At 45.1% G+C, this 15415-nt stretch overlaps 1 protein-coding gene across 6 annotated transcripts in view; it reads left to right on the top strand.

Moving 5' to 3' along the window:
• MAPKAPK5 (MAPK activated protein kinase 5) overlaps positions 1 to 15415 on the top strand; it is a 157887-nt gene that overhangs the window by 99165 nt on the left and 43307 nt on the right. For all 6 annotated transcript variants that reach the window (XM_033954489.1, XM_033954490.1, XM_033954487.1 and 3 more), the window contains one exon: positions 11356 to 11451. In XM_033954489.1, coding sequence (XP_033810380.1) covers positions 11356 to 11451 — 96 coding nt within the window. The remainder of the gene's footprint in view (positions 1 to 11355; positions 11452 to 15415) is intronic.

The raw sequence follows: 15415 nt of genomic DNA on the forward strand, positions 1-15415 counted from the left end.
AGGCCTCTAGAAAAACCTCGACGAGAACCTGCTACTCCCAAAAGTGGACCAGATTCTCAACCTGGTGCTCCTCCCACAGCCAGGACCCGGTGTCGGTTCCCGTCCCCCTGGTCCTTGACTATCTACTTCAACTATCTCATTCCGGCCTAAAGACCAACTCCATTCGAGTACACCTCAGTGCGATTGCGGCCGTTCATCAGCCCCTGGAAGGGAAAGCCCTCTCGCTCCATCCCTTAGTCACTTGCTTCATGAAGGGCCTGCTGAACGTCCACCCCTCTCTCAAACCTCCCCCGGTGGTTTGGGACCTTAACGTGGTTCTGGCTCAACTAATGAAACCTCCATTTGAGCCCCTAGACAAATGCCATCCAAAATTCCTCACTTGGAAGGTAATTTTCCTACTCGCGCTCACGTCCGCACGGCGGGTTAGTGAGCTACAAGCTCTGGTAGCGGACCCACCCTTCACGGTATTCCATCACGACAAGGTGGTACTCCGCACCCATCCAAAGTTCCTACCTAAAGTAGTGTCTGATTTCCATCTCAATCAGTCCATTGTCTTACCTGTGTTTTTTCCCAAGCCCCACTCTCACCCCGGAGAAGTGGCGCTCCACACTCTTGACTGCAAAAGAGCGTTGGCCTTTTACCTCCAACGCACTCAGCCACACCGGAAAGTCCCACAACTGTTTTTGTCCTTCGACCCAAACCGGTTAGGTCACCCAGTTTCCAAACGCACCTTGTCCAACTGGTTGGCCGATTGCATCTCCTTTTGCTACGCTCAGGCTGGTCTCGCGCTGCATGGTCGAGTAACGGGACACAAAGTCCGAGCGATGGCAGCCTCCGTAGCCTTCCTCAGGTCCACACCTATTGAGGAAATCTGCAAGGCTGCCACGTGGTCTTCGGTTCATACCTTCACCTCCCACTACTGTCTGGACTCCCTGTCCAGAAGCGATGGCCGGTTCGGCCAATCGGTGTTGCGAAATCTATTTGCTTAAATTGCCAACTTCCCTCCATCCCTCTTCAGTAAGCTTGGAGGTCACCCACATGTGAGAATATCATGCCTGCTTGTCCTGGGATAAAGCACAGTTACTTACCGTAACAGGTGTTATCCAGGGACAGCAGGCATATATTCTCACAACCCACCCACCTCCCCGAGGTTGGCTTCTTGGCTAGTTAAGTGAACTGGAGACCACGAGGGGATGCACCCCCTAGTGGAGCAGGAAGGCACGCATGCGTGGAGCAGCAGAGCAAACTTAAATCTTCAATCAAGTTTGCTTGAAAATGCTTCCGCATCGGGGCTCCGTAGATGACGTCACCCACATGTGAGAATATATGCCTGCTGTCCCTGGATAACACCTGTTACGGTAAGTAACTGTGCTTTACGTAGGAATACCTGACAGAACTGGGAGTTGACAATTTGCCTCGTGAGGCACTTCGCCTTCCATTACATCAGGTTCTTCAGCAGACATTTCTCCGGAACCTGGAGACACCTTATGCTGTCACAGCTATTCCCTCCAAGTTGGAGTCCCGTTACCAGACTACTCCCGTTAAAGGGTTTGAGGGTGCTCAGCTTTCCCACCAATCCTTGGTGGTTGAGTCTTCTTTGAAGAAGTCTAACCCCTCGAAGGTCTATGCTGCCGTCCCCCCTGGCAAGGAGGGCCGTACGATGGACAGATTTGGTTGCCGTCTTTATCTGAACTCAATGATGGCGAACCGTGTCCTTAACTACAGTTTCTTCTTCACGTCCTACCTTCGGTTCTGTATTGATGCCCTCTGCTCGTTTTGGGAGGCCCTGCCAGAGCCTTGGCGCCAGGGGTTTTGTCTCCTCATGGAGACCCTCTCCCAGCTCCGCCTGTATATGTTTCAGGCCTCTTACGACGCCTTTGAATTATCCTTGAGAGTCACAGTCTTTGCGATCGCTATGTGTCGCCTCGCTTGGCTCCGGCTTGTGGATATGGATCCGAATTTACAGGATCATCTTGTCAGTCTCCCGTGTGTGGGTCATGAGCTCTTCGATGATTCCATCGAGGGTGCCACGAAGTGCCTCTCGGACCACGAGCAGTCTTTTGCGTCTCTGGTGAAACTTAAACCTAAGGCCCCTCCGGCTCGCCAATATAAAATTCTTCTCTGGAGGTATCCACTGAAATCCACTCCTGCTTTCTCTAGGCCTCCTTCAAAACGGCCTCCGCAGCAGCAACAATGTCAACCTAAGACTCAGCCGCCAGCTCCGGCCAAATCCGGGCTGTCTTTTTGACAATTCCAGTATGAGCCTTCGGGCTCCCTTCCTCATGGAGCCTCCCCATTTCCCATCGGGGGTTGTCTCCATCATTTCTTTGCCCAATGGGCAAATATTACCATCAACACCTGGGTACTTTCTATCATCAAGGAAGGGTACTCCCTCCGCTTCAGTCGTGTACCCCCGGACCTGCCTCCAAGAGAGTTTCCTTTTGCTCCGTCTCAGCTTCCTCTCCTTCTGCAGGAAGCTCAGGCCCTTCTTCACCTGAGGGCGGTCGAGGAGTGGAACTCCGAGTTTTATTCCCGGTACTTTCTGCCCAAGAAGACGGGGGATCTGCGTCCGATCCTGGACCTCCGTGCTCTGAACAGGTTTCTGGTACGGGAATGATTCAGAATGCTCACCCTTCCCACGTTGTATCCCCTCTTGGACGAGGGGGACTGGCTGTGATCACTGGACCTCAAGGAGGCGTACACGCATCTTCCAATGCATCCGGCCTCTCGTCGGTATTTGAGATTCCGGGTGGGGGATCTCCACCTTCAGTATCGTGTTCTTTCCTTCGGCCTGGCGGCCTCTCCGAGGGTCTTCATGAAGTGTCTGGTTGTGGTAGCTGCGGCCCAGTGCCTCCATGGCCTGCAAGTGTTTTCCTACCTCGACGACTGGTTAATCAAAGCGTCCTTCAGAGTCTCGGCTTCGAGGTGAACTTTCCCAAGTCCCACCTTTGTCCGTCCCAGTCTCTCGAGTTCATCGGAGCAGAGCAGTCCTGGACTCAGTGTACCTCCGCTCCTTCTTGCCTTCTTTGTTATGAAGTCTCTCTGTTGGTAGATGCTCTCTTCCAGTCTTTCCAGAGGTTTTCCGTTCCATGTTCCTCCTCCGCAGAAGGACTTCATGACGGACTTGTCGACCTATGCTTGGGTGGCTCATCTGGACAGTCTGCGCACCCAGGGTCTTTGGTCCCGTGCCGATCGTCTTTGTCACATCAATCTTTTGGAGCTTTGAGCAATTTTCCTCGTTCTGAAAGCTTTTTGTCATCTGCTTCACGACCGGGTGGTGCTGGTTCGCATAGACAACCAGGTCGCTATGTATTATATCAACAAACAGGGGGGCATGGGGTCCCAGTCCCTGTGTCAGGAGGCGATGCGGCTCTGGGATTGGGCCATCCGCCGCAATATATTCATTTGAGCTGTCTACATTCAGGGCCAGCGGAACTGCCTGGCAGACAAGTTGAGTCGTCTTCTGCAGCCTCACAAGTGATCTCTCCACTCTGTAACCCTGCGTCAGGTGTTTGCTCGTTGGGGGACTCCGGACATCGATCTGTTCGTGTCCCCCCTCAATCACAAGTTGCCCCGCTTCTGCTCCAGAGTTTACACCCCTCTCAGGATCAAGGCGGATGCTTTCCTTCTAGATTGGACGAACGCGTTCCTATATGCGTTCCCTCCATTCCCTCAGATTCTGAAGACTCTTGTCAAGCTCAAGTCTTCGCACACCACCATGATTCTGGTAGCTCCTCGGTGGCCCCGGCAACCTTGGTTCTCCCTTCTGTTGCAACTCAGTACCAGGGAGCCTCTTCTTCTGTCTATATTTCCTTCTCTGCTTACGCAGAGTCAGGGTTCTCTGCTTCATCCCAACCTCCAGTCTCTGCACTTAACGGCTTGGTTCCTCAAGATTTAATACCCTCGTTCCAGCTCTCCCAGCCTGTCCTGGATGTCCTGGAAGCGTCTCGAAAGGAGTCCACTCGCCAATGTTACCATCAGAAGTGGACCCGTTTTTCTTCCTGGTGTGCTGCTCGACAGCTGGAGCCTATATCTGCCTCCCTATCTGCTGTCCTGGATTATTTGTTACACTTGTCTGGCGCTGGACTCCGGTCCTCTTCGGTTCATGTCCACCTTAGTGCCATTGCTGCTTTTCATCAGCCGATTGACGGGAAGCCTTCATGAAAGGACTTTTCCACGTTCATCCGCCCCTTGAACCTCCTCCGGTGGTTTGGGATCTTAACGTGGTCCTTGCTCATTTGATGAAACCCCCGTTTGAGCCGCTGGCGCAAGCTCACTTGAAGTATCTTACTTGGAAGGTTGTGTTCCTTATTGATCTCACTTCTGCCCATCGGGTCAGTGAGCTTCAAGCCTTGGTTGCAGACCCACCTTTCACTGTCTTCCATCATGATAAGGTGGTCCTCCATACTCATCCTAAGTTCTTGCCCAAGATTGTCTCTGATTTTCACATCAACCAATCCATTGTTCTTTCTGTGTTTTTTCCGAAGCCCCATTCTCACCCTGGAGAAGCGGCTCTGCATTCTCTTGATTGTAAGTATGCGCTGGCCTTCTACTTAAAGCACACTGCTCTCCACCATACTGCTCCCCAGCTGTTCATCTCTTTCGATCCAAATCGCTTGGGTCGCTCTGTTTCTAAGCGAACCATTTCGAGCTGGTTGGCCACTTGTATCGCTTTCTGTTACGCTCAGGCTGGTCTCACCCTGCTGGGCCGAGTCACAGTCCACAAGGTCAGAGTGATGGCGGTGTCTGTTGCTTTCCTCCGCTCGACTCCCATCGAGGAAATCTGTAAAGCTACCACTTGGTCCTCAGTTCATACATTCACCTCACACTACTGTCTAGATGCTTTTTCCAGGCGTGACGGCCGCTTTGGCCAGTCTGTTTTGCAGCATCTGTTCTCCTGAATTGCCAACTTTCCCTCCATCCCGTTGTAGTTAGCTTGTAGAAAATATGTTGCCTGCTTGTCCTGGGATAAAGCACAGTTACTTACTGTAACAGGTGTTATCCAGGGACAGCAGGCAGATATTCTCGCAACCCACCCACCTCCCCGTGGTTGGCTTCTCTGCTTGCTATCTGAACTGAGGACACGCTGAGGAGACGGATGCCTTAGGCAGGGTGGGAGGGGCACGCGCGCATGCGCGGGCCAATCGCAAGCCTGAAGGTCTTCGAGCAAGTCTGCTTGTGAAAATGTCCGCTAGGGGGCTCCGTCGGTGACGCACATTGGGCAGAAGGCTTCAGCGTATTGTCTATGATGACACCCAGATCCTTTTCTTGAGCGCTGATGCAAGACCCTACGGGTTGCTGGCGTCTAGAGTTGCCAAACCGCTGTCTGGATCCCTGATAAAATCTCTGGGGGAACCTGCATAGAATTGGCAGGAAGGTCATGAGAGACAAAACTTGTCTCTGCCTCCCCCAGTGGGTTGGCAAGGTCTACTATCGGACAGAGATTTGGGGCGGCCATCTGCCATGATGGCTAGAAGGTCATCGATCCCCTTACCAAATAACATCTGCCCTTTGAAGAGCAGTCTGCTTAAGATGGCTTTGTAGGCTGAATTGCTTGCCCAATTTCTGATCCAGAGTATGTGGCGGGCAGAAACTGCCTACGCCGATATCTTGCTAATGTATTCTAATGATGTCATATAGAGTGTCTTCCACATAATCCACCATTTCAACACCAGCTAGGGGCAGACATCCTCCTCCTCGGCTGGACTTCGCTGTAACCTGGTACCACAAATGAGGCTACCACTTTGATCCCCAAAGCTAGCATTTCAAATTGCCTCTTAAAAACCATGTCCACTTTGCAATCTTGCACATCCTTTAATATCGCTCCTCCCTCACTAGGGAGGGAGGTACATTTAGTTCTTGAGCCACTGTGGAATCCATCTTCAGCTGACTAAACAGCTGATGAAATTCCGGAGCCATAGAATAAAGCTTAGACATAGTTTTGGTCACCTTTAGGGAGCTATTTGGAGTCTCCCATTGTTCAGTGACCAGCAAGGTGATATTTGGATGTGAGGGGAAAAAGGTGGTCTGAGTATTTGTGCCACTCATGACTGTGCACTGTGAGATGGATGACTACTGAACCTCTAACTTCAACTTCCTGAACGCATCCAAAATGTCATGTGGGATGGTAGCTGACTTGAGCAGTCGCTTCACCAATGGATCCCTGATCAAGAGCAATGATTGCCTCTTGACTCCCAGTCCCTGACAGGGAACCGGAATCCTCCATGAAGGAAGCTGAGCCTAGGACAATAAAAGCACAGAGCCTGATCTTCAATCCTCCCAAGTCCTGCTCTGCTTGGTCACATAGTCTGGGAGTCAACCTCCTAAAGAGGCATCTCCCCGCGGTCCAATACCAGCATGTCCCCAGGCAGGGCAGTGTGTCCCAGGCCCATCAAATAAGCTTTCCACATAAGAGTCACAAATTCTGGAGTAAATTCTTGGTCTGGAGGCCCCAAGGACCTCTGCAGGATCTCAGACTGGCTTCTCTTGAGTTCCGCAGTGTTCACGCATTAGTGTTTCATGCTTTTGCTAGCTGAGAAATCTGAGAGGGATTTTCTCCCATTTGGCTCCTGTGCAGTTCCCAAGACCTAGAGGACTTATAGAATGCTAACCCCAAGACTCCTGCCCCTCATATGCACTGCGGCACGCAGTACATGGATGCTCCTCAGCTGACCATCCAGCGCAAAACTGGCTTGATATAAGGGTAGAATAGCCTGAGGAGTCCATCCTAGTTGATTTTGAGCCAAAATGAGGGGTTTTGAGGCAGACAGAGGCTTTAGAAAAAAAGATTGTTTAAAATTCAAGATGGCCGCATGACTCATGGGGGCTCCCCTGAAAGTTTAAAAATAAAATTCAGAGAAAGGAGTTTTGGAGATGGGGGACCCTATCTATGGCCCCAGAAACCCTTAAATCCAATTTTTCAATTTACCCCCAACCCCCAATTTTCTCCATAGGGAATAATGGTCTGTATTTTTTTAAATTAAGTATTTATATTTCGCCTATCATGTTATCTAAGCAGTTTATATTCAGGTACTCAAGCATTTTCCCTATCTATCTCGGTAGGCTCACAATCTAGCTAACTAACCTGGGGCAATGGAGTATTGAGTGATTGCCTAGGGTCATAAGGAGCAGCACTGGGCTTGAAAATGAGCTTCTGTGCTTTTATGGAGCACAGAAATCTATCATCGGCTGGCAGCACCAGAAAAAAAGAGCACCCTTGCAAGAACCTACTTAATGGTAGGAAAAAGCAAAATGCTCAAAAAACAAACAAACCTGGAGCCACAACACTAAAATGTATCTAAAAAGTCACTTCCCAAACCAGGAAAGACATAACATAACAATATGCTTGTATACCACAGCTACCTCTCAGTTCTGTGCGGTTTACAGAGTGAAGATACTGGAAATTCACAGTGAATTACACAGTGAATTAGTTAAAAAATTTACCAAACAAGTATGTTTTTAACAATTTTCTAAATGCCAGATGGGGAGTATATATTGAAGGAACTAAGGCCAGTACTGGGCAGACTTGCACGGATCTCTTAGCGATGCTGAGTCCCACAGCCATAGGATGAAGTTAAGAGGTGATAGGCTCTGGAGTAATCTGAGGAAATACTTTTTTATGGATAGGGTGGTAGATGCGTGGAACAGTCTCCAGGAAGAGGTGATGGAAACAGAGACTTTGTCTGAATTCAAGAGGGCCTGGGTTAGGCACGTGGGATCTCTCAGAGAGAGAAAGAGATAATGGTTACTGTGGATGGGCAGACTGGATGAGCCATTTGGACTTTATCTGCCGTCATGTTTCTATGTTACTAGGTGCTGGGCTCGATGACACCTTGGAGGTAGTTCTCTAGACAGGGAATGTGAGGAACAGCTTGCATTGGTGGCTCTAAGGGGACACTTATCAAAGGGCTTACCCTTCTGAACCTTCTCATATGTGACCCTAATGACTAACGCCACCCTGTTTGGCTGGGGAGCCCATTTTGGCAGTTATCCAGTACAGGGTCAATGGGCCCTCCCACAGAGAAAGTAGTCTATAAATCACCTGGAACTCCATGGCATTCGCCTAGCGCTGAGGGTTGGAACAGTACCTGGAAGGAAAGGCAGGCTGAGTGTTCTCTGACAATGCCACTACAGTAGCTTATGTAAACAGACAGGGGCATCAGAAGTGCTCCCTTATGTCTGGAGGCTCAGATGTTGTTCCAGTCAGCGTAAACCTGTCTTCAGGCACTATCAGCAGCCCACATAGCGGGCTGCTGAGCAGAAAATGTACAGGCCAACTTTCTCAGCTGGCAGATTTTATACTCAGGGGAGTGGACCCTGTCCCAAAGAGCATTTACCCTCATTGTGCAATGCTGGGGAAGGTCAGAGACTGGCCTGATGGCATCAGCCAAGAGCGCAAAACCAAACAGGCAAGCTGGGAAATGCAGGGTTCGATGTGTTGTTCAACCTTGACCCAAAGAGAGGCTTTTATATGTGTTTCCCCCATGACCCATGGTGGGCTGGATCATCTGCAGAATCGCATCTCACCAGGGACTTGCGATCTTGGTAGCCCCAGACTGGCCTTGCCAGCCTTGGTATATGGATCTCATGCATCTCCAATGAGACAGATACCTTAAGCTGCCGGTGCATGTTTTTCTTCTCAGTCAGGGTCCAAGTCTCATGGAGAACCCAGATTGCTTTGGTCTTATGGTAAGGCTATAGAGTGCACAGCCTTGACCCATCAGGGCTATTCTGAGATAGTCATTGTTACTCTCTGAGCAAAGAAGCAATCAACGTTTGCGGCCTACACTAAGGCCTGGAAGACTTTCCAACTCTGGTGCACCAAAGATCAGGTTGAGCCTTTCATAGAGCCAATTCCCGTGATCCTGACATTTTCTCAAGCCGTATTAGAAAAGGACCTAGCAGTGACGTCTCTCAAAGTCCAGGTAGCAGGCCTCTCGTGAATCAGGACTTGAGGAGGAAAAAAATTTCTCTGGCATCTTACCCTAATGTGACCTGATTCTTGAAGGGAGCGCTCAGGTTGCAACCTCCTGTACGATGACCTTTTCCATCCTAGAATCTTAATATCATTCTGAAGGGCCTATCCAAGCCTCCATATGAGTCTCTTCACGAGGCGTCTCTTCTGCACCTCATGGTGAAGATGATATTCCTGGTGGCAGTAGATTTGCAGGCTCTTTCTTGCAAAGATCCCTTCCTATGGATCTCAGAGGCTGGGATTTCTCTGCACACGGTACCTTCTTTCCTACCAAAGGTTGTGTCAGCTTTTCATGTCACCAAGAGATTCGCTTACCTGCTTTTTATCCTATGGGTTCGACGAGCAAGATGAGATGTTGCAGAGGCTTTATAATTAGAAAAGTTCTACTGTACTACCTGGAAAGGACAAATGAGTCTCGCTTTTCTGACCATCTTTTTGTGCTAACTAGACAGTCCAAACTAGGCAGACCAGTTTCCAAGGCTTCTTTCACCAGATGGATTTGCATGGCAATTTTGTTAACATACATTAGCTGTGGCAAACAGCCGCCTATTTCTTTCAAAGCTTTTTCAACCAGAAGTGTAGCATCTTCATGGGCAGAGTCCTCTTAAAGAGCAGTTACTTGGTCTACTCTTCATACCTTTACAAAGTTCTATAGAGTGGATCTGACTGCTCGAGGGGATGCTGCATTTGTGTCCTCAGTCTTGTGGGCAGGCTCATTTGACCCTCTCTAGATGTCTGGTACTGCTTTGGTATGCCGGATTCCTGTGTATATATAACAGAGTGAAAGAGTAGGTTCTGACATGGATAATCTTGTTTCTGTTAATATATACAGGAGTCCGTACAGTCCAGCCTGTGCATTCTGCAGTTCATCTGCTTTCTGCCTTGGACAACTGTATGGTCCGGAACTAGAGTTCTCCTGTCAACTGGATGAACATGTATGATTAACTTACTAATAAAGTACTGAGCTATTGAGCTTTGGAGTTCTTTATGTGTTAGTGCTAGTTGCACACTACAGGTTGGTTCATTGATACACCTATGTTGCAAGTTTATGCTAATAATTGTTCTTTTTCATGAGTTAAAGAGCAGAACAGAACTGTATGTTGTTTTTGGGGAACTTCCCTGTGCTCCTCATTCTCTTTTCTCCTGTTACAGTGGAGCTTTATTGCTTTGGTACAAACTGAAGATGGAGCTATATTCCACTGGTGAAGAAGGAGAAGCTGAAAGATGTGATTGACTCCCTTCTGCAAGTTTGCGAGCATGGATTGATCACCTAGTGTATACAAGTTTATCCATGTAAGAAACTAATCTTTCATTTGGGGATGGAGGGTGGAAGCAGGAGCCCTAGAAGAGACTGAAAAATTCATGCTTCTGTCTAGATCTTTTTTTTTTTTTCCCCATTATTTTTTATTTTCAAATTTTTCATAAAGTGAACAAACTATTAAAATACAATTGATGAATATACAATATCACTTTTATATCTAATACATCATGTTCTAAATATATTTTTTCTCCCTCTCCCTCCCCCCACCCTTCTATTACTTTTCATTCATATATTACATATTATATATCATATTATGTATACATTATTTTCACTACCTCCCCTCTATGTGTGTCACTAAAAAATTATTAAAAAGAAGAAAAGAAGAAGAAAAATTCTATTGTTTATTCATTGCAATATTTTGTCAATGGCCCCCATATTTTTATAAATTTAATATATGTCCCTCTTTGTATTGCTATTGCTCTTTCCATTTTGAATATATGACAAATTGTATTCCACCAAAATGTATAATTTAGGTTATTATAATTCTTCCAGTTATTGGTTATATGCTGAATGGCAACTCCTGTCATAATTAATAAAAGCTTGTTATTTTCTGGTGAAATTTGACTTTTTTTCCTCATCATCATTCCAAATAATACTGTATCATATGATATTGAAATATGATTTTCCATCAATTTATTAATTTGTGGCCAAATTGAATTCCAAAAAGTTTTAATGTAGGGACAATGATATAATAAATGATCTAATGTCCCTGGTTCCAGATTACAGTGCCAGCATTTATTGGACTTAGAACTGTCTAATTTTTGCAAACGTGTAGGGGTCCAAAAAGCTCTATGTAATAAAAAGAACCAAGTTTGTCTCATAGATGCTGACAATGTACATCTTATTCTCCAAGACCAAATTAGTGGCCATTGTCTAGATCTTCACAGTAAGGTCGGGTAAAAAAAACCTGAACTGCAACATCTATTTTAAAAGTTTCCACAGATTACAGAGGAAAGCTAATTAGACTTTGAGATGTCCAGGAATTGCAGAGCTGTGAATCAAATATTTCTGCTGTGATTACTTCTCAAGTCACTCATCAAAAATGCCTTTTGTTTTTCAGGATGCTCCTGTAAAATTATGTGATTTTGGCTTTGCCAAAATAGACCAAGGTGACTTAATGACACCACAGTTCACTCCATACTATGTAGCACCTCAGGTAATACAGGACTGCTTACTGAATCTGGCTTTTTAACTGGAGAGAGTGTCTTTTTATCAGAGAATAATTAAAATTTGTCCTGTAGTCTTCAATTATCAAGTAAAACATTCATGTGCTGAACAGGTTCTGTTATGTGGTGCAGAAATAGAAAAGAACAGAGACACCCAGTGGGACTAATGTTTTCCCACAAATTCAGCATTCATGTGTAAGGTGTATTATACAGTAAAAGCAGCATTGTGTCCATGATTGCTCAGCACATTCCTTTTACTTTCCTACCAGGAGATCAAATGCACTGACTTTTCTTCACTAATTTAGATATTGTTTTGGGTGTTCAGCCTTTCTTTGATTCTTGATTTGCTGCTTCCCACCAATCACCCCTTGCTGGCAGAGGCTAGGAACTGTTTTCCGTAGTGTAGCTATTGTGGTGCATGGGTTTCTCCAAGGACAAGCAGGATCATAACAGCCACACATGTAATGATGTTGCCACCTGACAAAGCTTAGTCATTCCCTTGTTCCAGAGCTAAGAAACACCTAGTAAAGGTTTCTGAGTATGTGTGGCGTTCCATACAGCAATCTGTTACATGAACTGTTAGGGGTTTTTTTTCCATCTGCTATTGGCAGGTAGTTGAGTCATCTATTTAATTGCCCTTAAAGGTGTAGTTGCATTACCAATTTACAGAATTCAGCTGGACCAACAAAGTTGCTGTTTACAACTCTGCTACATCCAAGCAAATAGAGACAAAATGTGCAGTCAGCTGTGTGTCATGGAAACTTATGACCCCCACACCAGTCAGTAGTGATTGAGTCTGTTCTGAAGAAAAGCAAAAGCTCCAGAGTACACTCAAAGAGTACACAAAAAAGAGATCAGAAGATTCTGGAAAAGGTTTTCCAGAATGCAATGCCAAATGTGAGAAAAGTAGCACCTCAGTGTCAGTTGATGGAATATTTTATGCCATCCTAGAAAGATGCACCAATTTAATTAGGACAGATTATGATGCTTATGTCAAGAGAAGCTGCAGTAGCTATAGTGGTAAGGAGATGGGTCTACTTGAGGGTGTCTGGACTTTGTGAGTTATATACATGACAGATGCACTGGAGAAAAACCTTTCAGAGAAAAGATTGAGGAAATGGGTCTAAGAAGCTAACTGCACTAGAATCCAATCTTTAGAGGCAGAAAATATTAGCAGTAATTATTGTCTTATTGCAGAACTCAGTATCATCCTGTTGATCTTAATAAAGGTTCTAGTCATACCTTTACACCAGCCCAGGTATATTCAAAAGCCTCCTCAGAAAAATGAGCAGAGATAGAGAGCAAGGGACAGAAAACCACAGAAGCCCATTTGCAATCCAGGCCAAGGCAGATGATCTAATATACCAGTGAAAGGAAGATTGATGTTTCTGTGGAGCTGGAAGCAGATAACTACAAACCGGTAAATCCTCAGGTTAAGAGGAGGATACAGACAGCCTTGATCTGATATCATCAGATTGCTGGCCACCTTTTGTTTCATTATTCATAGAACAGTGTCAGCTTCTATATCAGGAAATGAGATACCTGATAGAATCCAAGGTCATAGCATCAGTTAAAAGAGTTTGGCCAAAACTATGTCAGAATAGAGATATCAAAGGATAGAGGTGGAATCTATTCTATAATTGCATACTGATGATATCTTATTAATGGTAGTCCAATCTGGCTGACAGTACCAAAAAAAAAGTAATATCCACACAAGTTGAATGGAAAAATCAAAGCAACTAACTAAAGACTATCTATAAAGAATATAAGAAGGTAACTTTATATATAATAATTATGCAAATCTAATAGACATAAGACCTCAGTGTTAACAGGGATATAGAATATACTAATATTCCAAAGACTTCCTACCTCAAATTAAATATTGAGGCGGGTAACACATCCCAAGTCAGAAAAACTCCAGTCAAAGTTCAAAACATTACACGTAATTTGTAAATTGAGAAATTATTCATAAATTGAAAATAGAAACACTTATCTTCAGATAGTCCAATCAGTCATCGGCACATAGAAAAAAATAGCAGAAATAGGAAGGGAGGGCTTGGGGGGGCGTTTTTATTTTATTTATATTTGCATTATATATTAAATGATTTACATATTATCTAAAACATTATAAAAATATGAATATAAATATGATATATTGTACTTAAAGTATTCATGAAGGAAAATCAAGTGTGTGTTTATAAGATTATATGTATTTTTCTGATACACTTGTAATATGAAAAAATGAATAAAGAAATTAAAAAAAAAAAAGAAAAAAATAGCAGAATTCCAAGGTTCAGGAGCTTGAACGATATATTCAGTCTTCGCGGTACACTAACACTGCTATTTCCAAATATGCAAACTCCACATAAAAGGATTCCCAGTATTAATCCATAAGTTGCAGCGCTATAATGCCACATTGAATTTTAAGGTAAATTACTACAAATCTGAGATGTTGAAAGTTCATCTATAGAAATGTGAGGATGAGGCGGCAATCAAAGAGCCTTTAAGCTCACTTAAAAGGAACATTAATTACTTGGGCATCAGAATCTTGGGTAGGGTGGAGGAAATGTATGAGGCTTTTTATAGGAAAGTATTGAGAGATCTAGGATGGATTTGCTGTGATAGGACTATCTCATAATTTTACACTGATGGGTAGAATAGCAAGTGTTTTAAAACTGAATCTCCTACCTAAGCTGTTAGGTTTATTTCCTACTGTGCCCGTTTGTATACTAGTTGTAGCTTTGCAAAAGAGGCAGTGGCATAAAAGACCTCTGAGTGGCAAGAGTAGTAGTGTACCCAAGTAAGGATTGAGAGAGCATGGTGGTACCTAATATAGTAAGAGCACTATAATGCACACAAAAGAGCAATGATGGTGGGGTTGGAGCCAACACAGTTTGGGCTAGAGTGGAGCAGGAAATAATAGGGGACATTGCATTATGAAATAAACTTTGTCTGCCCAAGGAGTTAACATGAGGATGGCATGTACAAAATCCATCCCCAAGGCTAACCTTTGAAATTTGGGGAAAGGTATGGAGGAGAATGCTTGTAGGTAAAATACTTCAGGTTGATGCCAACATGGGATATTAGAGAAACTTTCAAGGGATAGTGGTCAGAAATTGGGGAAAAGCAGGAGTTAATAAGGGTATGGTAGCTACTGAATACAGAATTTAATGAGCTTTGAAGAACTTAAGAAAAATGCCAGTTGGGAAATAGGGATCATTTATTTTACATACAAATCAGGCATTTTCTGATGGCTGAGAAACTAGACAGGTCTGAAGGTGGAGGGTTTGTTGTTTTGAGAATCTTACGAGAGGGAAAGGAGTATTGTCCAACTTGTCCACCATCCTTATGCCGTCATGACAAGGCAAAGCGACCTGTGTCAAGAATGGGATAACAAGGTTAGAGCCACCAAAAGCTGTGTATAAGCAGGTGAAGCAAATGAATGCTTCAGCAACTCAACAGGAAATCAGTTTTAAACTTCTCTACAGAACACAGGTTACACCAGTAAAATTAGTCAAGAGGTATAAAACAGGGGAGGCAGGTGTTGGAGAGCCAGAAAGTTTGAGAGGGGCGCTTGCCTTAGAGATTGTGAATAGTTTGAAATGGATCCTAAATGGTAGCTGCATGCATCGGTAGGCGATGGGTAAAAGTTTATAAAATTCTCGTATAGTTGCAGTGAAATGTGTACGGTATTTGCTTGGTGATGCTGGAAGCTGGCTAGATTGCCACAACAATATGCAGTGGTTAGAAAGCAGGAGGGTATTGAGAATGGTCAAGATTTCAACTTTCAGACAACAAGCATGAGGGAGTGTGGGATCTGTTTGAGAAATGGTTGAAAACCAAAGGGGGGGTAGACTAGGTATGGGGAGGCAGATTTAGGCTACTGGTATGGGAGAGTTATGGAAAGGGCAGGGGAGAGGGGGAGGATATTTGATCTATAAAGAGCTGATGGTT

This window comes from Geotrypetes seraphini, chromosome 8 (genome assembly GCF_902459505.1).
Source record: "Geotrypetes seraphini chromosome 8, aGeoSer1.1, whole genome shotgun sequence".
Lineage (NCBI taxonomy): Eukaryota > Metazoa > Chordata > Amphibia > Gymnophiona > Dermophiidae > Geotrypetes > Geotrypetes seraphini.